At 44.0% G+C, this 24,991-nt stretch overlaps 1 protein-coding gene across 1 annotated transcript in view; it reads left to right on the top strand.

Annotated features, from left to right (window-relative positions):
• LOC121308994 (low-density lipoprotein receptor-related protein 1) overlaps window positions 1–24,991 on the top strand; it is a gene marked incomplete at its 3' end in the record, with an annotated part of 70,232 nt that overhangs the window by 8,144 nt on the left and 37,097 nt on the right. Inside the window, exons 7-24 of the mRNA XM_041241780.1 lie at window positions 1,422–1,644; window positions 2,366–2,555; window positions 3,210–3,335; window positions 3,851–3,991; window positions 4,474–4,599; window positions 5,057–5,173; window positions 8,320–8,400; window positions 12,158–12,325; window positions 13,374–13,556; window positions 13,952–14,152; window positions 14,346–14,591; window positions 15,047–15,244; window positions 16,333–16,537; window positions 17,356–17,520; window positions 18,273–18,517; window positions 20,757–20,888; window positions 21,543–21,770; window positions 21,943–22,117. Coding sequence (XP_041097714.1) covers window positions 1,422–1,644; window positions 2,366–2,555; window positions 3,210–3,335; window positions 3,851–3,991; window positions 4,474–4,599; window positions 5,057–5,173; window positions 8,320–8,400; window positions 12,158–12,325; window positions 13,374–13,556; window positions 13,952–14,152; window positions 14,346–14,591; window positions 15,047–15,244; window positions 16,333–16,537; window positions 17,356–17,520; window positions 18,273–18,517; window positions 20,757–20,888; window positions 21,543–21,770; window positions 21,943–22,117 — 3,150 coding nt within the window. The remainder of the gene's footprint in view (window positions 1–1,421; window positions 1,645–2,365; window positions 2,556–3,209; window positions 3,336–3,850; window positions 3,992–4,473; window positions 4,600–5,056; window positions 5,174–8,319; window positions 8,401–12,157; window positions 12,326–13,373; window positions 13,557–13,951; window positions 14,153–14,345; window positions 14,592–15,046; window positions 15,245–16,332; window positions 16,538–17,355; window positions 17,521–18,272; window positions 18,518–20,756; window positions 20,889–21,542; window positions 21,771–21,942; window positions 22,118–24,991) is intronic.

The raw sequence follows: 24,991 nt of genomic DNA, 5'->3' as shown, positions 1-24,991 counted from the left end.
TTTGATGAAATCGGACAGGGTCCGTCATCGGACTGTAAAGGGAAAATTGTAATGTCGGACCTGGTCTGACCTCAAAGGGTTAAACCTGAAACCGAACCAATTCATGCAAAGTTCCCTTATTTCACACCAATGACAAACCTAATTTCACCCCTCTAACAAGAAGCTTGCCGCTGAGCTGCGGTATTGACAGGCATTACTGCAATGTAAAACTGATTCGTCAGCTAATGCAAATTGCTTGTAAAATCCGCCATAATTGAAAAGCTGCCCCTGTGACCCCTTTTTAAAGCACAGGGGGCTCATCGACATTTAAATCTTAAACAAGGAGCCGAGCTTAATGAACGCAAGTGATTTAATGTTTGCAGAGTCGTCTTGGCTGCGGGCTGGAATAAAAATGTTATTGCACATCAGGTTTTATACAAATATAGATTTAATCCTTGTTTGATAGAGTGCTTTGTTACTTCCGATCCTTGTGCAAGGTTTTTAAAAAAAAGAAAAAACATTTTAGTTAATTACATTATCGTCAAACTTTGGTTGAGACTTTATTAGAACCAAAGGTCTAGACAAGCTTTTCACTTAACACTAGAAAAATGTCTAATCCATAAACTGTTTCCTATTTAATCAGAGATTAAGATTTGGGCTGTAATTTTCGTTGTACAATAGCTGTTTTAGGCATTTAAGACCTATTAATTAAATCAATTTATTTTGTTCAGATTGCTTTTAGCCGCCTTTTGTACTCACTAATTGATAAAGTCAGAACTAAAGCCGCCTAATTTAAGACATTATGTAACCCATATCTCGTATCCTTTTCCTGGGCTAGTGATGTTAAATTGCCTTGATATAAAGGCAGAGTAAGGGACTGTCACAAAGAACACTTTTTGACGGTCCCTTAAGGGAGAGAAGGTTCTAGGGAGTGAAATTGTTCCCTGCATCTTCCTTTCACTCGGCAGATAGGTCTTTAAAAGTCATAGATGGTATAGATAAAGTTAACCCAAGACGCTGCTTCAAATTTCGCACAGAGAGAAACAAGAGGGCATCAGTGGAAGCTGAGAAATGAGTTCCCCCTGGTCAGGGAGACTGGTGTGCTAACAAGCCTTGATTGACCGAAAGGCCTTTTCTGATTCTCAAACTTTTCTTATGTTCTAGATCTTATAAGTGCAGTTACAGTAAACATGTACTTTTCATAAAAAAAAGATACTAAACTGAAGAGCGCTTGCTGTTTGGCATCCTTTCACGCAGCCTCTTGCAGTTTGTGCTTTCTAGCCCATTTCACTGGCTAATGTCAGTCATTAGGGGAGGCAGCTGGTTGTTTAATGACTGGAAAGAAAGGCAGGACAGTTGGACCCTCCAGGTGAAATGAAGTGTAAGACTAGCTGGCTACCTTTTTGCTCGGACCGTAACTGATCACATCCTTCCTGCTCCAGGTGGATGTACTGGACGGACTGGGAGGAAGACCCCAAAGAGAGCAAGCGTGGGAAGATTGAGCGTGCTTGGATGGACGGCTCGAACCGCAATGTCTTCCTCACGTCCAAGACTGTCCTCTGGCCGAACGGCCTGAGTCTGGACATCCCTGGCGGAGTCCTGTATTGGGTGGACGCTTACTATGACCGCATCGAGATGGTCTTTCTCAACAACACGGAGCGCAAGGTCAGCAGCTGGGAAGGACGCGTTGCCCTTTCAACTCTGCTTCGTGCTGTCACTGCAGAGTTGAAAGGTCACTGCATGATTACTTTGGAATCGTGAAGCTGGCGACTAGGATTTTACAGGCTCGGATAATGGCAGGTGGATTCTGAAGCCCATGTAACACCAGGCAAATTTCCCTGGCTGCTTTTTGACGCAGCTAGTTGTAGGAGACATAAAATGCAATTTTTACGAATGTATCTCAAATCAATTTTGTTCAGATATTGTAGCTATTCACACAATGACAAATTTCTTACAAATGTCATCTGCAGCAATTTGCAATAGAAAAAGTGGCTTGGTGTTTCGTAGGCTGTACACAGGAGCTCAGAACGATGTATGGGAAAAGTTTGACATTACAGTTCATACAGCTAATAAATACCTGTGCCATTACCTGCACAGGTCCCCCATTGCAGGGTTTAAAGGAAGATCTTCAAACCTAGTACTTAAAGATATCAAAAGCTTACTACGGACAGCAGCTGTATTAATTCTACAGAACTTGAATAAAAAAAACTCTAAGGCCACTCAAGCTCTTAAGTTCATTGTTTCTCCTTTTGTTAAATTAAAAAGCAGGTCCAAATTACAGACTATATTTGGAAGCATTCAGTATTTTTCATTGCTGTTCACAGTGAGGCATTCCAGGTTTAAAAGGAAGACTTGCCCATTCCTCCTTTCTCTCCTCATGCTGCAGACGGTGTACGAAGGGAACGAGCTGAACCACGCCTTTGGCCTGTGCCACTACAACAACTTCCTGTTCTGGAACGAGTACCGCAGCGGCAGCATCTACAAGCTGGACCAGATCACCAAGACCGTCACCCTGCTGCGCAATGAGCGGCCGCCCATCTTCGAGATCCGCATGTACGACGCCCAGCAGCAGCAAGGTATCTCACACAGAGAGGAGGCTTACCAGCCAGCTCCTGAATCCACACAGCTAGCTATACAGCAGGGTCATCAGTTCAATTAGACAGTCACTAATGTGCCTATTAGGACACATTTTCAGTTCCAGTGGTTAATATGCACAAATCAAAACTAGAAAATGAATGGGGTGCTCTGATACAGAAGCAATGGGGTGTTCTGCTACAGAAGCAATGGGGTGTTCTAAAACATTTGCACACTACTATATTTAAGACTGTGGATGTGTGTGCTTCTCAATTACATTTACATGCAGATCAGATTCAAGATCCCTGTTCAAGAAATCGATTACCCCAATCCTCTATATGTTCCTCATGTAAAGCAGAGGTTTAATCTGATTTCAAGGGCATAGGTTCGGGAGCATTGATTCCTCCAAACCTGACTGAGTTAATGTCAGTACTGTTCAATGTGAATTCAGATGAAATTCAATACGAACACGTGAATACAGATGTAATTGTATGCAGGCAAGTAATTGTTATTGAATACCAAGAAAGCAATCCTTAATTCGTTCTGTTTGGAAAAGCCTTGTTGCAACCCTTATTGACATGAACAGACAGTGGCTGTTGCTGCTGTTCCTGCCTGTATACGAAGTCCTGAGTAACATGCCGTTTTGTCATGGGAAGTAGGTTCCAATGCCTGCAGAGTGAATAACGGAGGCTGTAGCAGCCTGTGCCTGGCCATTCCTGACGGGAGACAGTGTGCCTGTGCCGAGGATCAGATACTGGACTCCGACAATGTCAGCTGCAAAGGTACACCGCTTCGTTTTCAACTGCTGTGCTCTGATGGCAGGCCATTCTAAGTCACTAGCTTCACTGCATTGTGTTACATGCCAAGTCATCAGACTTGTGTCTCTCCCAAGATTTTGTGTGTGGGGTGGGGTTTTTCCAGTAGTATGTGATAAGAAAACGGTATTACAGTTAGTTGGTAACGCTGTGAGAAACTGAACAAAGCAGATCAATGTTTTTCTACTTGGTTTGAGTTTATGTATTTTTACTGTAGTCTTTCTCAGTGTCTGCCAAAGTGGATATTGATAACCTAACATAACAGTGGTATGATTTCCATGGCCTTTGTCACCAATTCAAAGTGTTATGATAAACTAGACGTTGTTATAATCAGGCACAAACGGTGACTGGTTACAATTTTAGATCTATCATTGATAACCACTGTTGTAAGCAGAGGCAGGAGCATGGATTACATAGCGGCAACAGAGCCAGGTTGTGGGACTGTATGAATCTCATTTTTGTCTTTTCTGTTTGATCTGCAGCAAACCCCTCCTACATCCCTCCCCCTCAGTGCCAGGCCGGAGAGTTTGCCTGCAAGAATAACCGCTGTATCCAGGACCGCTGGAAATGCGACGGAGACAACGACTGCCTGGACAACAGCGACGAGGCTCCTGAACTCTGCAGTACGTTCCCCCTCTTCCTCTGCAGGGCTGCTAGACAAGAGCCACTCAGAGCGGGGAAGGCATGGTGCAGCATACCACAGAGACACCCCCCGCACACATGTAGCCCAACTGTGGTGGAGACTGTGGAACAATAAAGTGCCATTAACTCCCTTCATCGCGAACTTCTGAGTGGTTTCTTAAGAACAACCGTGTGTTTTAAACAGGACTCGGGCATGGAAAGACGACTGCATAGCAGTTTCACCCATTCCAGGTTTTGTTACAAGCTTGATTAGTGTGTAGGTAAAAGTTTTTTAATCTTAATTTGTTAACTTCTGATCAGCAATGAAATAAAATAACTTTACTAGGCATTGCCATCTACAGTGCAACTCTTTGATGCCACAAACCAGCGGTGTGATCTGGGCGCCCACCGGCCCCTTAGACAGCCGCTGGATCCACGCGACATTCCGTCACTTATCAATCCCGTTTTGTTTGACCCGCAACAGATCAGCACACCTGCCCTTCGGACCGCTTCAAATGCCATAATAACAGGTGCATTCCCATTCGCTGGCTCTGCGACGGGGACAACGACTGCGGTAATGACGAGGATGAGTCCAACACCACCTGTTCAGGTAACGGCATGCTCCGCTCAGGAGCTTTTAACCTCCGAGGCCAGCTCTCTTCCTTACTGTATCCCCGTGAAAACCCCCCCAGCTGCCCACGTTGTTTCACCTGTATCGATGCCTTTCACAAAGGTTCTGTACAAAACAAATGCTTTGTAAATTGAATGACGGGCACGGTTCGACCTAGATGTCTTAACCATGGCTTCGATGTTGAAATGAGTTTTGGTTTGCATGCAGTGTCATTGGATGATGTGGATCAATCATCCCCGATTGATCTCCTAATAAGGTCTGTCCAGTTAAGAGGAATGTGTATTTAGCTTGTATTGGAGATTAGCCTTGTAGGGGTGTGAATGGCACTAGTTACAGCTGGACACATAGGCAAGGACAAAACAAAAAATGCCACCCTCTACCACCTCCCCTGGCTAAAGTGTTACTGCAGCTAAATGAAGTGTGTTTCCCTCCCCAGCTCGGACGTGCCCCCCCAATCAGTTCTCCTGTGCGAGTGGCCGCTGTATCCCCATCTCCTGGACCTGTGATCTGGACGACGACTGTGGAGACCGGTCGGATGAGCCTGTATCCTGTGGTCAGTAAACCACGTTAAGCTCTTCATCGAAGCTCACCTTTCACACACAATGAGAGGCGCCGATCTGGAATCAGTAGTCAGCTTTGCCCCCCCCCCCCCCCCCCCAATGTATCTATGATGATTCTCAACGTATGGTCAGGGTGTTACGTTCATAACCCCAAACCACCTCTCCGCAGCGTTCATGTAAGTTAATCGATCCCCTGGGTAGAGTTTACTTTGTCGTGGTCTAAGAGATTCTTCAGTTTGTGTTGTTACCTCCCCTTCCAGTACCATTGGGAACGAACTACTGTCTTAAGTGATATCTTTCTTAAGTTGTTATAGTTTTGTGAAAAAACAGGATTCTACCGCTGCGTGATTTGTCTTATAGCAGCGGAATGTGTCACATGTCATCCTTTGACGGATTCTCATGTTCTAATAATGATTGGTCTGCATCGGGCAAGATGTGGGCACTGAAGTAGGCAAACAAGGCCTCAGTTCTGAATTCCAGTCGCTACCAGCTTGCGTTGACTCCTGAGGAAAGGGTTAAAGGTATTTCTGAAATCTGTAACATCTGTTTGTTCTGGCAGCTGTGAAATGACTAGTCTAGCACAGCTTATATACAAGGGGTTATTAAACCGCAGATGTCTGGTTTGAGTGTTTTCAGATGTATTGAGAAGAAAATATACAGTTCCACTTAGACTGGATGAGAAAGAATACACCCTAAGAATACTGTTTAAGAAAACAAACTTTTCCCTGAAAGATTGATTTGGAAATGTGTAAATAAAGGGATTCTTTTCTGATTTTTGTTTAGATAAAGCTGTTTGCTGATATGAGCTGATTATTTAAGCATGTTGTAAAAAAGGGGCTGTTGTGCTTATGGTTAGGGTTATTCTTGTATAAACAGTATTACATCCTTTAGATTTAAAAACAAATGAATATATGTTCAAATATGATGCATTTTTTAATACAAAAATGAACTTCATCAGTTTACTGCAATTTTTATTTTGAACCAAAACTAATGTTTGTAAATGAATGCTTTATTAAACAATTCATTTTTCATCTAAGATTGATTCATTAAAACATATACTGTATGCAAAGCTGACATGTCCTATTGGTAGCAAGCCCATCAGAAACACTGCAGTCTGGTGATTTTGCTGTTTCTTCTCCAACATGCGCTATCCTCATTTTCCATTAGCAGTGTCTAGCCATGTGGCCCTATTTTAAACTCTTTGATTTTCTGACGTGTGTGTGTTCTGCTACGGTAGCATTACAGAAACAATGCAGCCTCGCTAGTCCTTTCATCTTCTGGCATGGAGGGCGCTTGTTAAGATGCTAGGTTTTTCACACCTTGGTGAAAGTGAATCAGCCATGGCACAAGGAGTGGCGAGGGGGGGGTTGGGTTTGATTGAGTAGACCGGCTGTTTATTGCGGCAAAAATGTGAGCTCCATTAGATTGTGGATAGGGACAGCTTTCTTTGTAAACCTATGTGTCTTTGCTTAATACACAGTACAGAGAGGAGCTGCTTACTGCACTTTTAGTCCAGACCTAAAATTGTAACCAAATCATTTCAGAAGGATGCCCTGTTCTGCACTTCTGTTCGCTAAATGGGTCTAAAAACACATGTTGCACTAAGCATTCATTGTAAAACACGATATCCAGTTCTACAGCTGATTTTAAACCAATTGAATAACCTGCCGGTTATTAGCATGATCCAGAAGTCACAGCTGATGTCCGCTACAATCCTAGTGTAGTTTTGAGACCGGAACAGTGCAGAGCATGTCTTTTTCATGTTTTTTTGTTTGTTATTTTTTTGTGTCAGATACCACTGTCGGTCTGGAGGGCTCAACTCATGACTCAAAGGAAATGAATCCTCTTTGGAAAAATCCAGAATAGGCTTGAGCCATTGCTTGCCAGGCAACGTATTATGGGGGATGCGCCCATTAAGTGCTGCGTTGATTGATAAAGATCCGTTCGCGTCCTATTTAGTGGTTTGTTCAACACAGTCTTGCCTTATGCATCAGTTATGGTGATCAATGTGCTGTATTTGGTGGGGGGGTGGGGGGAGTATTGGAAATAGATGATTGATCCACAGGTTAAAGGGTTTATAAAGATCACATTGCTGAATAAGATTGTTAGAAGTGAATGAGAACCCAGCAAAGTTAATCTCTTTCTCTCTTTTCAAATGAATATGTAAATGACCTTGATTCTTTGGCTCGCTCACTATTCCTCCGACGCTCTGCCTGCCAGCCTGCCTGATTCTGAGATGTGATTCAGGGGCTGAGGACCAAGTCATTGCGATTTCTCATTCTAGTCAGTTTAAAAGAAGAAACGACAGCTTTGTAATTTGGTGTCTAATCACCTGATTATCAGCAGTAGAACGGAATTAAGCCTGGGTGACCAGGGAGAAAAATAGGCCGAGACTGTTCAAAACACGTAGACACACTGACACATTAATGACTCAACAGGGTCTAGAGTCACTATTGTATATGTGCATTCTGTGTGACTGCTGTGCTTCTTCATACAACACTTTTATCCATTTTCTTTCTGTTTGTTTGTTGTTTCTGTGAAATCTTGCCACCCTTCTGGGATTGATTTGAACGTGTGTGGGCCTTTTATAATGGTGGGAGAACAGAATACGCTTTGCTGCAGATTGTTACAGCAAAGCTCCAGAAATGGATCACACCCACCCACTGGCTAGTGAATGGATCTGCGACCATAATCATTTTTCATTAGTTGAGGACAAGCCTGAGAAGAGTGAGATTTGTACTGAAGATTATGGAGTATGATATGGATGAGTTGTTTGGTGTCAAACCCTCTTGATTTAATGGCCCGTTTGCTGAACGAGTTGTTAGACCCCCCCCCCCCCCGTGATTTAACCAAGGGGACTGGTTGCTTTGCTGGTTATATATTTTTTTCCCTGTTTATATTGCATCCAGCAGGCTTGACATTGAATTATGAAGTTCCAGATGGTTTGGATCAGATCAAGATATTCAAGTGTTTGTTTTCTCTATTAATTCTTGCTTTTTTTTTTTTTTTTTTTTTTTTTTTCCCGAATGCATGTTCCATTTCATTCTCATCCTGCAGTATATTGATGCCAAAAGCTCCTTGGTGGTTTTCCAGTTCTCTGTTTTATTCATGCAGCCTCTTTCTTTTTCTCCCCTTGCAGCGTATCCCACCTGTTTCCCCCTGACTCAGTTCACCTGCAACAACGGGCGCTGCATCAACATTAACTGGCGCTGTGACAACGGTGAGTCCCCCCGCCAACCCCCCTACCTTCTTTTCCTAACCTGTACCCTGCAGGCCTCTGTGCTGTGCTCACACGCGCGCAACCCCCCTACCTTCTTTTCCTAACCTGTATCCTGCAGGCCTCTGTGCTGTGCTCACACGCGCGCAACCCCCTACCTTCTTTTCCTAACCTGTATCCTGCAGGCCTCTGTGCTGTGCTCACACGCGCGCAACCCCCTACCTTCTTTTCCTAACCTGTACCCTGCAGGCCTCTGTGCTGTGCTCACACGCGCGCAACCCCCTACCTTCTTTTCCTAACCTGTACCCTGCAGGCCTCTGTGCTGTGCTCACACGCGCGCAACCCCCCTACCTTCTTTTCCTAACCTGTACCCTGCAGGCCTCTGTGCTGTGCTCACACAAGAGAAATCACCAGACGCAAACATGATTTCAACAAGGCTGGCTCTCCAATACTTCACCCCGGGGCACGCTCGAAAGAAAGCCTTTCAATTTAAATTTCAATACGTTTTGATTATTAAGGTAATGACGGTCGTACCAAAAGACAACTTGCCAGAGTTCTATAACTAAAGATACATTACTTAGTGTGTGCGTGTGTTACCAATCTGTCTTTGATTTTACTTGATTTATTATAGTAGTGTACCATTCTGAACTGTTTTTAGAACTCTTCCCTCCTCACTCGTTGGTCATGGTTGGCTTTTGATTGATTTTTGCTTTGTTTGTACTGTGTCAACTGCTTGTTCTATATGGCTATGGCTATATCACAGTTTGCATCCGTCACACAAAGCAATGAAAACACAGCCTGACTTGGCTCTTGTTTTCCTGGAAAGGGGAGATTGGCATTCACGCTAATCCACACAGGAAGCGTGACCTGCCATTGACCCCGGGGGGGGTCTTGATAAACACAAGGGTCTGCTTTGGCTGGCTGTGCAGTTTACAGGGCAATGAGGCCATACTGAAAAAAAAAAAAATCTGTTAGTTTGCAGCAACCCAGTTTCCCCCATTTATTATTTTAAATAATAACCCTGAAACGCTGAAATAAATCGGAAATCGTTTTCACACAGTGCCAGCGCCAGGTTATTGTATGTGTGTTGGGTGTCAAACGAAGATTACACATTTTGATTTGAAAGATTCGACTGTGCCAACATTTCAAAGAGTTCCAGTGGCAGGAAGCGTGACAGGCCCTCGACCCCTCCTGTTTTTTTTTTTAGACCCCTTTTAGGAACAACCAAAGTTTTTAACGTTCACTGATCTCAGGGTGCTAATATAAAGGCCCCCAAAACCATGAAGGGCCTTTATAAGTTGCAAGCAGGCTTTTAAAATCAGTCCTGAATTTCAAATGAAGCCAGTGAAATAAAGCAGCTGTTTTAGTAAGAGTTGTTCCAAAATCCCCCAAATTTAAGATTGTACTCATGAGCTACTATTAAACTTTTTTTTTTTTAACTTTTAGAAACAGACTGTATGTTCTGTGAACGGGGTGACTGATCTGTACACAGGAATTTAGAGTGTTAAAAACACATATTTTTCCACATAAATCAGTCCTTTACCATAATTGTAATAAAACGTTTTTTTTTTGCAGACACCCACACTTGCCCTTTCTGACCATGAAGTGTCTTTTTCTTTTTGGTTTAACTCTCTGTCTGACATTTTGTTGGTGTGCTTTCTCATGTTTGTGTGTTTTTGTGTTTTTATGTTTCTTTAAGGAAGCTTGCTGGCAAAGCGATACAGTTTCATCGTCATAATTATAAACCTCCCGAATTGCCTCGGGCTGGGTTTGTTTATTATTATACTGCGGTCGCTGCCCTTGGAAACTTGACAATCTTGAAATGCTCACACAAACAGCAGCTTAATTTGGATTTATATGAAATTGTGTCTAAGCAATTAACAGTAAGAATAAATGTACAGTAATTAATCAAAGTACTTTAGTACCTTCACAGAGTCATTTTTTTGATAGTTAAACCTTTGCGTTTTGTCTTTGGGCATTTATCAATAAAGATACTAGAGCTGAATCACAGGAACTGTGTTTTCAACAGCCCGTTGTAAAATTAGAGGTGAAACTTTTCAGCAAAAGACTGCTTGTTTTCTGCGGTGCCTGCAAGCTCCCTCGAAGGCGTCCTTGTTTGTGTTTGTGTTTGTGTTTGTTTTCACTCCGTGCCGACTCTCCTGTCTGGTCTGTGTTTCAGAAAAGGATTGTGGGGATGGCTCTGATGAAATGAATTGCCCGAACCCTACCGGTTAGTGCATAGATCAACATGCACCATCCTGCGCGCTGCTAGAGCCGGGTCTTTGAGGGGTTACTTTCCCAAACCAGGGCGGGGTGGATGCTCTGCTTACACTAATAGCAGCTTTACCCTTTCCAGAAAGTTTATTTCTTGGTTTCAAGTTAGACAACCTAACTCGCGTTGTTTGAATACCCTCGGCTTGTTTTGCAGACCCTGGTTAGCACTAATCTGGGATTACTCAAAGGCATTATTAGGTGGTCCAAGTGCTAATCTGTAGAACCAGCCACAGTTGTCCGCACGGATGGGACTCCTATTGCATAGCAGTTTCAACCATTCCAGGTTTTGCTACGAGCTAGGTTGGCCACAGTGTATAGTGAACAAGCTCAGCTGTGTCTTACCAAACTCACAGTAAAACCAGGAATGGATCGGACTGTTATGGAATGGGAGTTTTCCATCCCGGTGCCCTACACTGTCGCTGTGCAGTTGCAGAACCTGCTGATCAAGGTGGCACACGTCTGCTTAAAGGGGCTTATCTGCAAGCAATTCCTTGTGAACGTATGCAATTAACCGCAATAGCGACTCTGGAGGTCAATCTGTGTAGTTCGTAGCAATCCCCTTTTCAGTCTAAGCAAAGCAAACACAATTAAATAACTCGTTATTTACAGAAAAACGCTTTTAAGTGTCTTTGGCTCCTCTGTTTTCAGTTTTGCCGAGCTACAGTAGCTGTGTAGATATTTATTTTGAAGTACTTCCAGCCATGCTCAATGTATCAGATCTGGGTACATTCCTTCATGGTGCATGGGATGATCTATGCAGTTTCTGTGATTTTTGTTTCTTTGTTTGCTTTTAATTATAAGTTCTGTACATGTAGTGCCACTGTAGGTTGTAAACATGCTAAAGAAGGCTAGATTAAAGATTACATGTAAATGTTTGATTGTTTAAACTGAGTTGACTGTGCTTATAAAAGCTAGTTGAAGCAGTGCTAACTAAGGCATATCACAGCAGTTCCATAATGTGTTGTATATGCTTTCATTTGCATAGTGAAAATAAATGCAATATACTGTACAGGAATATTCTGGTATACTTATAGCCTTTGTGCTCTGGTACACTTTATAATACTGCACAAAGTTAAGCTCAATTAAATGGATAGATAAATAAGCATTTTAATGGGAGCTGATACCAGTAGTTACCTTCTCTCATTACACTGTGATCTAATCAAATACAATGACCCCCAGCTTAGGGTGCAGAAGGCAGCATTTGTTTGCGAGAGGAAAGCACACGGGCAGTGTTACAAAACCAGCAAACCAGCAGAGGTGGACTTCAGGATTCTTATATTAATCTGCTGAGTTGTCTATTTAAATTCACACTGGAGTAAATTTACCTATACAGTGGCCAATGTCATTATCTCTGATAGATAGCTAACAAATTGGTGCAGTCTGGCATGCTAACAATTTAGTACAGCAAAAAAAAAAAAAAGAGACGACACCACCAACCATTTCTAAGGGTACACGTGTAGGAGAATGAATCCCTGTCCTGTTGCAGATAATGACTGCGGAGACAACAGCGACGAGGCAGGCTGCAGCCACTCCTGCTCCAGCGCGCAGTTCAAATGCAACAGCGGCCGCTGCATCCCGGAGCACTGGACCTGCGACGGGGACAACGACTGTGGCGATTACAGCGACGAGACGCACGCCAACTGCACCAACCAAGGTGAGCGCTTACTAACGGTGTGGCTGAAACACAAATGATTCTAATGCAGTTTAGACTGGCGTGTGTTTATAGCCTTAAGCACTCCCTAATAAGAGTTTCCCATAGTGAAAGCATAGCAAAGAGGTATAGCAAAGCATATTTAACAAAAAAAAAAGGACTAGATAAATGAATTGTATGGGAAAAGTACACTTTTATAATATTTGAACTCCAAATATCTGCCCAGTACTGTACACCTCAACAGTACATAAATGGACATAGGAAAAACCAGAACACTAGGTTAGTTAACCTTTCTGGAAGCCAGTTCTTTCCCCAAGTCTAATACAGCGGTCACAGAAGGCTGCTCAGACAGGCTGCCTGCTATGGATTTGAAGCCTCTCGGTTGGACAGTTAAGGGAATTGTTAATTACTTAGGAGTGGGGTGCCAAGCAATCTGGATGACAAAGTGAAGATGAGGGCCGCATCAGTAAATCCTCGGACACTTGCTGCCACGCTGGCCAGCTGTCATCCTCATTGATTATTTTAAACGCAAAATCAATGGTCTGCGTCTCATAAGAAATTGGTCTAAGAAGCAGAATTGGCTTAACTGTCGCCCCTATGTGTTTCAACGCTTTGCTGGTTCAGAAGAGAGAAGATTAATCTTGCATTGCAGAAAACCTGCAAAGTACTTTTCCTTCTTGCAAGTGTAGATGTGATTGCCCCATGGATCAGCGAATTGAAAATACGGTTTTTGGATCTCTGTGTTACTAATATCATTTTTGTAATATGCATGTTGGGTCTTCAAGAAAAAAGAGCTGCTGTGATCCGTACCACGTGGCTAGTTGACCACTTATTAAAATAGTTACCTTATTACACATCACACAATACCCCACCGGGGCCATCACATGTGTTGTGCTACATAGGTGATCACAAACTTAGTTCTTAGATTAAGCTTCAAAGTCAAAGTGTTGTTGATCATTGACGGGAGATTAGAACATGCTTCATCCAGCGCTGTCCAGAAACTCTACTCACTGTGTATCCCCCCCCCACTTCTCCCCCCCTCCTCCTCCAGCCACTCGCCCACCCGGGGGCTGCCACACAGACGAGTTCCAGTGCCGCCTGGACGGGCTGTGCATCCCCATGCGCTGGCGATGTGACGGAGACACAGACTGCATGGACCTGAGCGATGAGAAGAACTGTGAGGGGGTGACGCACATCTGCGACCCCAACGTCAAGTTTGGCTGCCGGGACTCCGGTGAGTGCCAGGACCCGCTGATCATCCACAGCGCCCCCCCTAAGTCAGGAGTCGTGCTCCCGGTACTGCAGTGCAGTACAGTGCAGTGCCATTTATTTAAACTGCTGTAACTAATGAAAAAAACATTGCTTTGTTCTGAGAAAAAGGGGAGGCAGGTTTGTTAGTTTTGGTTTTTGTTAGTTTGTTCACTTTGTGCTCGCAGGGCTAGCACAGGTACATCTCAATAGTGCAGCACTAATACAAAGAGAGACCTAAGTAGACTGTACTCAATAAAATAACAGTACAACAATAATAAAAAAAGCTGTCATCCATACATTTGGTTAAGCCACTATACGTTCGAATTGCTATTTTAACGCGTGTTTTGTTTCTCTGTGTGTGTGTGTGTGTGTGTGCAGCGCGCTGCATCAGCAAGGCCTGGGTGTGCGACGGGGACAGCGACTGCGAGGATAACTCTGACGAGGAGAGCTGCGAGACCCTGGTGTGCAAGCTGCCCTCCCACTCCTGCGCCAACAACTCGTCCCTGTGCCTGCCGCCCGAGAAGCTGTGCGACGGCACAGATGACTGTGCCGACGGCTCCGACGAGGGGGAGCTCTGCGGTGCGTACAGGAAACACAGGGCAGGGGGACTGTGTTTGTACGTGACACACAACAAGCGCTATCAATATCACTGCGTGCCCCCCTCTGAGCTGGGAAAGTGCTTCGTTTAGAGGAGCCTGTGCAGAACCTGCCACTGCTGAAGTTGTTACTAAACAGACTGATTAATAATCAATATTGTGTGTGTCCTCCACAGACCTGTGTGCTCTTGGGAACGGCGGCTGCAGTCACAACTGCACCGTGGCTCCTGGGGAGGGCATTGCCTGCTCCTGCCCGCTGGGAATGGACCTGGCGGCCGACAACAAGACCTGTCAGATCCAAAGCTTCTGCGCCAAGCACCGCAAATGCAGCCAGCGGTGTGAGCAGGACAAGCAAAGCGTCAAGTGCTCCTGCTACGAGGGCTGGGTGCTGGAGCCCGACAAGGAGAGCTGCAAGAGTACCGGTGCGTAGGGCCAGCCAGGCGGAGAGGCCCGCTGCAGGGGAGGGAGGATTATTATCTCCAGGCTGGGGAAGTTATTGAGTCACAATCAGGAGATATAAGGAGGTGGCTGTCTATACTTGTGCTATACAGTGGTTTTATTTAACATCATGTAATCGAAGAAAGTACAAAACTGTATTTCCAAAGTGTTTATATAGTAGCCATGCAATATTTCATGTCGGATTTTGAAGTGTCACATTTTTTTTTTGTTAAGTATATGGAACATTATTGAGCAGGTTTCATTCGACTTCTATATAGATGCTTTATCAGAGTACTGACACCTGATCAGTTTTTTTTTTTAATATGAAATGGAGATATTGTACTAAGCTGCTAGTTGCACTACAACTACGAGTAACCGGGAACTTTAGGCTACCGACATTCCTTGGTTTGCATTTTTTCGTTTTTTTTTATCTCCTCAGACCCTTTCAAGCCGTTCATTATCTTCTCGAACCGCCACGAGATCCGCCGTATAGATCTGCAGAAGGGGGACTTCAGCGTGCTGGTCCCGGGGCTGCGGAACACCATCGCGCTGGACTTCCATCTCAACCAGAGTGCCCTCTACTGGACAGACGTGGTGGAGGACAAGATCTACCGCGGGAAGCTTTCTGACAGTGGTGGTAGGGTCACCTGACACCCCGCTTGGACCAGGACCGCCCCCCTTTTCCCCATCACTGTACTGATATTTTACCCCAAACCTCACAAAAGTTTTGCAGTAGAGCAAGATAGAATGAATTGCATTAATTGCATGAACAATCAGTTTTTTTCGCAAAGTATATGGGAAACTACAAAGCGGTATGTAATTTAATATGTTAGCGTAACATTAATCAGGAGGTTTCCTTTGACTTTATGAAGCTAAATTAGTTCATTCCCTAGGGTGATGCAAAACTTTTGGCCAGAGCTGTACAACCTCCCCAAACAAAATTCTTAGTATAGAAAGAAACATTCTCATTATGCAAGAGCTTAATTAGGATTTTCAAGCTTTTTTTCTCCAGTGATAATTACTCTCTGTCTGCCATTTGACGCTTTAACGTGATTGGAGCTCGGAAGAGCCGAGGGGAAGAAAAGTATTGCTTTGGTATTCCGAGCCTGTGATTTTAATTGAGCCTGTCTAAACAAGTGAGAGCGCCTGGCTGGCAGGGACTGCAGTGAATTACAGTCTGCTGTATCTGGGTGTTCCTCTTGGATTGGATGGGAAGGGCGCAGCTGGATCCCGCAGAGGCGATGGCAGCTGATGGCATCTGTGCACTTGAGCTTCTCCTCCACAGTACACTGTGTCACCATGGGCACAGAGACTGCCTTGTTCCCTCACGATGATCGGCTCAGTTTGCTTGTAATTAGAATAATTGGAACTCGGTAGACTGCCACAACTGTGTAACCCACCCCCAACCCTGTTAGTTATTTTACATTGCCTTCACATTCTTTTAAATCGGGTCAGATCTAGAGCTTGTAAACAAATAACTGAACTGTACTGTAAGGAGATTGTTGAGCATGAAAAGCAGATTCAGGGTATATACTAATGACAGTTTACAGCCTTATTCAATCCACGAAAGAATGTCAGGTTTTTCCAGAAGAAATCCAGCTTGCTAATGCTGTATATAAGGACAAAAGAAGTTTATGTGTTTTGGAAGCCTGTGATGGGTTGAGCTTCTTGTTAGGAGTGTTACCAGTTTATCAGTTTGGTTAATCCTGTTTCTCCCTGCTGCAGCTCTGACCAGCTTCGAGGTGGTGATTCAGTATGGCTTGGCCACCCCCGAGGGGTTGGCAGTGGACTGGATCGCTGGGAACATCTACTGGGTGGAGAGCAACCTGGACCAGATCGAGGTGGCCAAGCTGGACGGGACCATGAGGACCACGCTGCTGGCTGGAGAGATCGAGCACCCCCGGGCCATCGCGCTCGACCCCCGGCACGGGTGAGGACCCGAAGTTAGCTCTGCCCCACCATTTAATAATCCTCTTTTCAAATATCATGTGATTCAAATAACTCTAATGCAGATACACATTTGAGTCTTGCCACGTTCACTTGATAGCAATTGAGAGTCCGGTTGCATTCATTGCAATTTACTGATGTATTGTGCATATGAAATAGGAAAAGGATAACCACAAGTGTGTGTAATATATCTATATCTATCTATATAGTGAGTGTCGCGTTGTAACAAAGTTGATTTCTTAGGTCCTTTAGCATCGGCTAAACCAACATGCCTTAAACGCCGTGAACATCCAACTCAGAGGGCAGCTGCTGATTGCCTGCAAAGCTGTGAAATGAGTCTTTATCTTAAAAAGCTGCACTGTGAATTTGAATGGAAAGTAATGATGTGCGCTGTGCCTTTTAATTAGTTTGTTTTGTCCGTCACACAATTGCGGGTTCCTGAAGGCTTTGCAAGAAAAGAGTCTCTCATCCCTTTTTTTTTAAAATACTCAGTCTGTCCAGCTTGGTTATTCCCAATTGCAAAGTTAAAGAATGAATCAGTTCATTAATTGCACATGATTTAACCATGGCACTTCCAGTCCAGGTCTGTGTTCCAACCATCCCCTTGATTTATTACATTGAACCATAAACCTCTGACTTATTCCTACAGTACTTCAATTACTGTACTTCTTTCATCATTTAATTGTACTTCTTAAACATGGAACCACCCTAGCCTAGCACTAGATTTTTGTTGGGTTTGTTTTTCTGGTTTCCTGTCAAAGGCTCCTTGTTCCTGTCGAACCCTCTTTTTCTCCTCCCCAGGATCTTGTTCTGGACAGACTGGGATGCCAGCCTGCCTCGGATTGAGGCTGCTTCCATGAGTGGGCAGGGCCGGCGCACCATCCACAAGGAGACTGGGAGCGGAGGCTGGCCCAACGGCCTCACTGTCGACTACCTGGAGCAGCGCATCCTGTGGATCGATGCAAGGTAACCTCAGCCTTCCTGTAACTTCCCCTCAAAGAGTAAGCAGCAGGGTTCCCGAAAAATATAGCATTACACGCCCCCACGCATTGCTACAACTGTTTGAATAACTACCTGTAATTTTTCTTTTTCATTGTTAACATCCTGATAACTTTACAGGACAGATCTCAAACCCCAGTGCAGTAGAGCTGCCATTTGGGAAAAAAAGCTTCGAAACAGAACTAAGTTGCAAGAGTGAAAAGTTGTCAGGATGTTAACAATGAAAAGAAAAATGACAGGTGCGTTATTTAAACAGTCATAGCAACACGTGGGGACGTGTAACGCTATATTTTTCAGAGCCCTCTTCTTACTCTGTGAGTCCATTGGGGCACTGCATTGGTATTCAACTCTTTCAGAGCCGCGGAAGCTGCTTTTCCTGCAAAATTGGCTTTGACTTAGTTGGTGATGGGAAAGTAACAAAGTCTTTGAAGGTGGTAATTTTGTTTGCAAGCGTTGACCGAAAAGGAAATATTTGTTCTGGAAATTTTCACTTTTAACGGCACGGCTGTGTTTTTTTTTTTTTTTTCAAGTGTATCCAATCCCATATAGTATTCTCAATATTTACTTTACTTCTTCATTGCGGTCTCTGGAGAGCCTGTTTGTGATTTGCAGTAAAACATTTTGTAATTGGGGCAGTCGACTATAAATACTGTCAGATCTGTTTTACAGAAACCTTTTGAAATGCACTGACTTTGTATTCATGAAATTGAACGCCACAGGTCTGATGCCATCTACTCTGCCATGTACGACGGCTCTGGCCTGATCGAGGTGCTGAGGGGGCATGAGTACCTGTCGCACCCCTTTGCCGTCACCCTGTACGGGGGGGACGTCTACTGGACAGACTGGAGGACCAACACCCTGGCTAAAGCCAACAAGTGGACCGGGCACAACGTGACGGTCGTGCAGAGAACCAACACACAGCCCTTTGACCTGCAGGTCTACCACCCCTCCAGACAGCCCCAGGGTAGGAACTCCTTGCCAGGGCAGTAGATAACAATCCCATTGCATAGCACTTTGATTTCTTTGCGTTTTTAGTAAGAGCTTTGTGGTCACTTGCTCATAGATGGCAAATGTGGTTCATAATTTGATTTACAAAAGTTGCTCGTCTTCCTTTTTTCTTTTCTTTAACTGTATAACTTCCTGGAAGACAGCTTAAACGGGGTTGTATGCAAATGGCAAATATGTTTTGAGGTACATTCAACGTGCTTTGAAGAAATGTCTGCAAGGAGATCATGTTTGAAAGCTGTCATTTAAGTCTAAGAGCTTTCAGACACAAGCCCAGGGCAGTGCTGGATCTGAGTAGCACTGACATCTTCACTCATGTGTCATTGCAGCTAATCTGCACCAACACCGCACAGAAGCCTGTGGCTAGGGTGTTGACAGTGCAAACACGCTTTGGTTCACAGTAACTCGTTGGCGGGCGTCTCATATCAACAGTGCCACTGATGGTAATAGATACCAGCATCTTGCGTCATCACTGATCAGGACAGACAGACTGGATAATATAATATTACTGTAATTTAAGATTTTACTTTTAATATAGATTAAATAAAGAAATAAATAAAGACGACCTAATCTATTTATCTATGACAGGTCTTAATATAAAATGGATTAGGTATAATGAAATGTATAAGCACACATGCCATACTGTACATATGGTTCAAGGCAATTTAAACTTTTAATCTTTCCTGTATTTTTTTTATACGTTTCGAAGCGCCTGCTCCCAGTGGTGTAGTCCTAAATCTGAAGGTACCGGAGCACCACAAAAATAGCGATTTTCTGAAACTATTATAATACAAATTCACATTTTATTTGTAAACTGAACTTCTAGTAACACATGTAACAGGTCATGCATTTATCCAATTTCTGCAAGTATTTCCAGAGTCTCTCTTATGTGTCAGTGGCTTCCTTTGTGTTTGTGTCCACAGTCGTCCACAGTGATGCACTGTCGCTGTTATTGTAGTCAGCATTTTTATCCTTCAACGAGAAGTAGTTTGTAGTGGAAGTAGTTCCTAATTGCAGTTTTTAGAGGTATATTTTAATTATGTGTTGCTCCAACATTAATTCCACCATCAAATAGTATAACCAAGACTGAAATGACTTCTGATTTAAACTTAAGCATTTATTGATTTCAAGTTTCAAGATGATAAGTTAAGTTAAGTTGCAAGATGATGTTTTGCAAACACTGACACATACACATTTAATGCGGTTGCTGGGTTTAACAATAGTACAGTGTTTGGCCATAATAACACCTTTCCTGTTGTGAGTCACCATGTAGAACTTCTGGATTTCAGAAACTCTGGAGGTCTGGATGGAAGTGTCTCATATAAGCACCTCTACCCTGCTGGCATTTATAGGCCATCAAGCAGCGAGGTGACGTGCTAGAAAGCAGCTCGGCAAGCAGTTTCCTGTTCTGTCTCGAAATTGACATTTGGGCACAGCCAGTACTTTTCCCACTGTCAAGTTACTGAGCATAAATTATAGGTACAAAGGTACTCTGTTTTACAGTCCAGTTGGTGTACATGGTCACATTACTATTTTCCTACAAGGACTACTGAGTGAATCAGACATTTGTGCATGGCATGCGAGTCATGTGACTTAGCTTGCCTATTAAACTGGGGAAAGAATGAGTTTTTGCAAATGTGACCTGGGAGGTTATTTGGACAATCACAGTGGTGTCTTAATTTCTATGAAGCAGTCCAGCTTGCCCTTGTCACACATTTAATATAACCATGCTACATAGCATGAGTATGGAGCAGCAGCAGTCAGAGAGCAGGGGTGTCTGGGTGCCAGCTTTCCCAGCCTGCTGAAGGCATACACAGTTTGCAGGCCACCACACAGCCCTGACCCCCCCGCCTGCAACAACAGTCTAGGGGTTCCAGTCATGGACGATCCAGGAAGCCATGCAGATGGAAAGGAACAACAACTTAGTAATACATTGTCAGTTTTTTTTTTTGCTTGACCGTTGAGGCAAAAATATGCACGAGTAAGGTTCATATTTTTCGTGTTCAAAATGTTTGATATATTTAAAAAAAAAAAAAAAAAAAACCAATAGAACGGATTGTCTAATGGAAGCTTTATCAACATCCAATGGATTGTTATCGCATTCCAGATGTGTTTAAACCAAATGAGTGCAGGCTTCCTCTTTTGCGCCAGTGTTTTGCAGAATGGCTTGTAATCTCCCTTGTGTTTTTCACCTGTAGCCCCCAATCCCTGTGCTGCCAATGGTGGGAAAGGACCCTGCTCTCACCTGTGCCTTATTAACTTCAACCAGACCTTCTCCTGTGCCTGTCCCCACCTCATGAAACTGCAGAAGGACAATAAGACCTGCTACGGTAAGTCCACCTACTGACATCTCCATGCAAACTGCTCGCTCAACTGAAATGCATTGTGGTATTGCCATTCCTTAGTCTTGCACTAGTTCACCAGCAGTCAGACGTTCAGCCTCCAAAGTGGTTGAGCTAATGAAGGTTTACAAACTAGTCATTTGTAACTCGTCCTGTTCTCTAGACCATTTTGTCACATAATGTACCAGACAGGCAATCACAAGGCTTCTGTGTATTAACAGTCCCTTCACTGCAGAAATGATGAGCTTGCATTGGTTTGATCTGTGACAGTGTAACAGGTGGACCAGTTTGAGGAGCGTAGGGTTCTAATGATTGCCACAGAGTTTATTTGGTGCAAAATGCAGTGCTTTTTGTTCTCGGATTCACCTGTGCAAACTATCTTGCAGCCTTCATAGCATACTGAAAAGGGGGGTTGCAGTAGATACCCACACAACTTGCAAAACCTGCTCCCCTTAAAAAATGTGTATTTTTCCAAAATCTACCTAAGATCACAGCGTTTTCAATTTCATGAACACTGGTTGCTTTTCCCTCACTAGTGTTTTCCCATTTTTAACTTTTGACCGTCGCTGTACGTGCTGTGTCTGGGGTCCCTGGTGAAGTACTAATCTCATAGTGTTTGTCACTGCTTGGTTTCTCGCACAGAGTCTCGGAAGTTCCTGCTGTATGCTCGTCAGATTGAGATCCGCGGAGTGGACATTGACAACCCCTATTACAACTACATCATCTCCTTCACCGTGCCCGACATTGACAACGTGACCGTGGTGGACTACGACGCCCTCGAGCACCGCATCTACTGGTCCGACGTGCGCACGCAGACCATCAAGAGAGCTTTCATCAACGGCACCGGCGTGGAAACGATCATCTCCGCAGGTAATCGCGTCCTTCGGTGACGAAACGCGCTTTACGGTTCACACGCCCTGAGTATGGCTTATCTTGGACAACATCTGGAATACTAGACTTGTATGCTGGGTGTGTGAAACCTGTTTGAATGGTAGCTCAGTTCTGTGTGTGTATTTCAATACTGATTCGGTCTCTTGCCCAGACTTGCCCAATGCCCATGGGCTGGCTGTGGACTGGGTGTCTCGGAACCTGTTCTGGACCAGCTACGATGCCAACAAGAAGCAGATTAACGTGGCGAGGCTGGACGGCTCCTTCAAGAATGCTGTGGTCCAGGGACTGGACAAGCCTCACTGCCTGGTGCTGCATCCCATCAAGGGGTGAGTTCTGACACACACACACGCGTTCATGGGACCTTCCAGGTTCAAGAGTACCAAGGGTGGTTGACCCCTTTCTGGAAAGGCCCTTCAAATGATTTGTCTCTGTCTATCCATTCCATACCAATTTCATTTATATAGTGTCCTTCACATGCAAACATCCCAGGACGCTTTACAAAAACAAACACCAAAAGAGCTCAAAGTACGAGCCAGCTTATAGTGAATAAGTAACTCGAGCAAATAGGCAGGGCCACAACCTTGAATAGCCTTGCAAGTGAGGAGCAGTGTTTTGAAATCAATACGCTGCTTCCCGGCAAGCCAGTACAGTGAAAACTGGGGAAATATGCAAACAGATGTGGTGCGTGTAAGAGTTCTTGCTGGGGCTTGTGGAAAAATGAGGTTGTCGTGAACGTGGGCTTTTTGCAAACTTCAGCCTTCCAGTGTGGGGTATAAGTGACATACTGTGTCACTTGCAATCCTTTTCTCCCTCCAGTGTGGTTTATATTTACACTCGAGCTGCAGCAACCATGTTCAAAACAGACCTACATAAAGGACTAATGGTTTATACACTCATTCAGTAACTCTTGCCTGCGTGTGTGTCTCTGTGAAGCAGCTACCAGTAGCTTTGCGTTCAGTAGGCGCAGTACAGATTTGTCAACATGCCTGTTTGACAAGCCTACCTCATTCTCCCCGCCCCCCTTAGATATTAAGATATGAAGGATAAGGAAAAAAAAAACAGCCTCTTAAAATGCTGACTACTCCAAGTTCTCAGAATACAGGTTCCCTCATCTGTTCCTAATAAAAGAGCATAAATCAAACAGCACTGCTACAGGTGTGCTTAAATAGTTGTGTCCGTTCTGTTTCCCCCAGGGTATGTGGGCAGGGGCTTAGGGCTCTGACAAACCTAAAGCAATTCTGAACATTGCAGCACAAAGCCATTAGTCATTCCTTCTTTTCTCTATGCATCTCGGCTGCAGTATCACCTGTCAACATAAAAAGTGATTTGTTTTTATATATTTTCATTATGCATGTACTGCATCATTAACCAGGAGGGGATGCAACTGAAAACATGGCTTACCATCAAAGCAGCTGTTTAGTGGGGAAAGGGCTGTTAAGAGTGAATGCCACAATGTCTCTTGCTGCACATTTGGCAAAAATTTGCCATTGAAATGTTTTTTTTTTCTCTTTAAATTTATACACACACACAGCCCTTTTAAAAACGTACTTGACCAGGGAATGTTTCCGGGTTTGGCTAGGGCTGAAGCACAAGCAGATGCCAGTGCTGTATGTTATTGTACGGTTGCCAGCTCGGTCAGTTTTGAGAATTGAAGAGCAAAAAAGCACAGTTTGTAGGGGGAAAAAAAAAAAAAGAAAAACGATACCGAGAAGGAAGCCGGTGGCCTGGTGAATCAGCCGTCTCTCATTGAGTTTTAGATGCTTTGCGTCCAACAGCACGGGGACCGTGTGCGATTCCAGTAAGTTCACGTAGGGGCAACTGTGGCCAAGAGACTGATGTTAACCAGCTGTTGCTTTGGAATGAAAGCGCAGCCCTGGTCCTTGAGCGTACACACTCACTCACACACGCTCGCTCTCTCTCCCCCCCTCCTTCCTGCTTGTGTATCCACAGCTCCCTAATGCATTCCAGATTGAGCTAAACATCTCTCTAAATATACACTCTTTCTCCCTCTCCTGAGAAGTCTTGCTCCTGAGTTTTTAACTTGAGTTTATTTTACCCCTGTTTTAGGCCTAAAAGTTCCAGCTTGTGCTGCGATGGCTGTTTTTCTGATGCAGGTTATATCCACAGAGGACTAACCACCGACCGCAAAACCCTGGCCTCCGAAGGTTAACGGATGGCATATTAATGGCCGGATTCACCCTCTAATTAAAGCCCTTGAGGCACAAGGAAGCTTTTAGGCAGGGCAGACTCATTTCAGCAGCTGGTGATAATTCTTTAAGCAGTTGGTAGAAAGTGTTTTGCATTTCACAGGCTTAAGAGCACCAAGATCACACACGCCATTTTAAAAATTTAGTTTATTTATAAGCGGTCGTGCTTTTCTCCAAACGGAATGGTTTTCTGGACTGGCTCTGCACTGGTCTCCCAGTGACCCCGCTCCCCCCCCCCATCTCGAGACTAAAGAGAGCGTGTGGGAGCGGTTAGCCTCTTCTGTCTTTGATCCTCCTCTGTGGAGGATGTGGAGCAGATGTGCGGAGCTGCCTCAGCTGGGAAGGCATGAAACAGGCTTCGGTGTGGACCGGCCAGCCTTGCTCGCTGGGCATGCAGGACGTAATAAACTCAAGATGTAAACTGATCCATGCCAGGATGAGCTGCCCGAACTGCGGGCAAAGAGCTGGTATCAGACAGTTCAGTCTGTATTGCAATCTCGACCAGTCACACTTCAATCTACTGGGAGCTGTTATGCCATTTAAATGAGTGCATTAAATATGGATGACCAATTACCATTTCACTGTCAAAACTGTTCTAACTAACTATCCTTAGATTTGACACAGTATTGCATTCATGCATGTTCATAAGACACTCGTAAGCAGCTGTGTGTATTTCTAAGCATTATTATTATTATATTATTATTATTATTATTATTATTATTATTATATTATTATTATTATTATAATATTTTCTAGTCGCACTGTTGTTCTGCTCAGCCAGTATTTTTTTAGGGATTATCAGATCAATTGAATCAGCAAGGACTTGCAGGGTTTGCATTACAGTTCAATTCATTTACCTGATGATGCACTACATTGAAAAATGTAAAGAGCTCCACTTACAGTTATCACCACTAAGTCATGCAACAAGGAAACGAGCTCCAGTTTTAAACCTCTCACACGTTAACACCTACGGGAAAATAGCTTCTCGTTGTC

This window comes from Polyodon spathula, unplaced genomic scaffold, assembly GCF_017654505.1.
Source record: "Polyodon spathula isolate WHYD16114869_AA unplaced genomic scaffold, ASM1765450v1 scaffolds_819, whole genome shotgun sequence".
Classification (NCBI taxonomy): Eukaryota; Metazoa; Chordata; class Actinopteri; order Acipenseriformes; family Polyodontidae; genus Polyodon; species Polyodon spathula.
The sequence above is the reverse complement of the archived record's forward strand: the minus strand, read 5'-3'. Positions and strand labels throughout refer to the sequence as shown.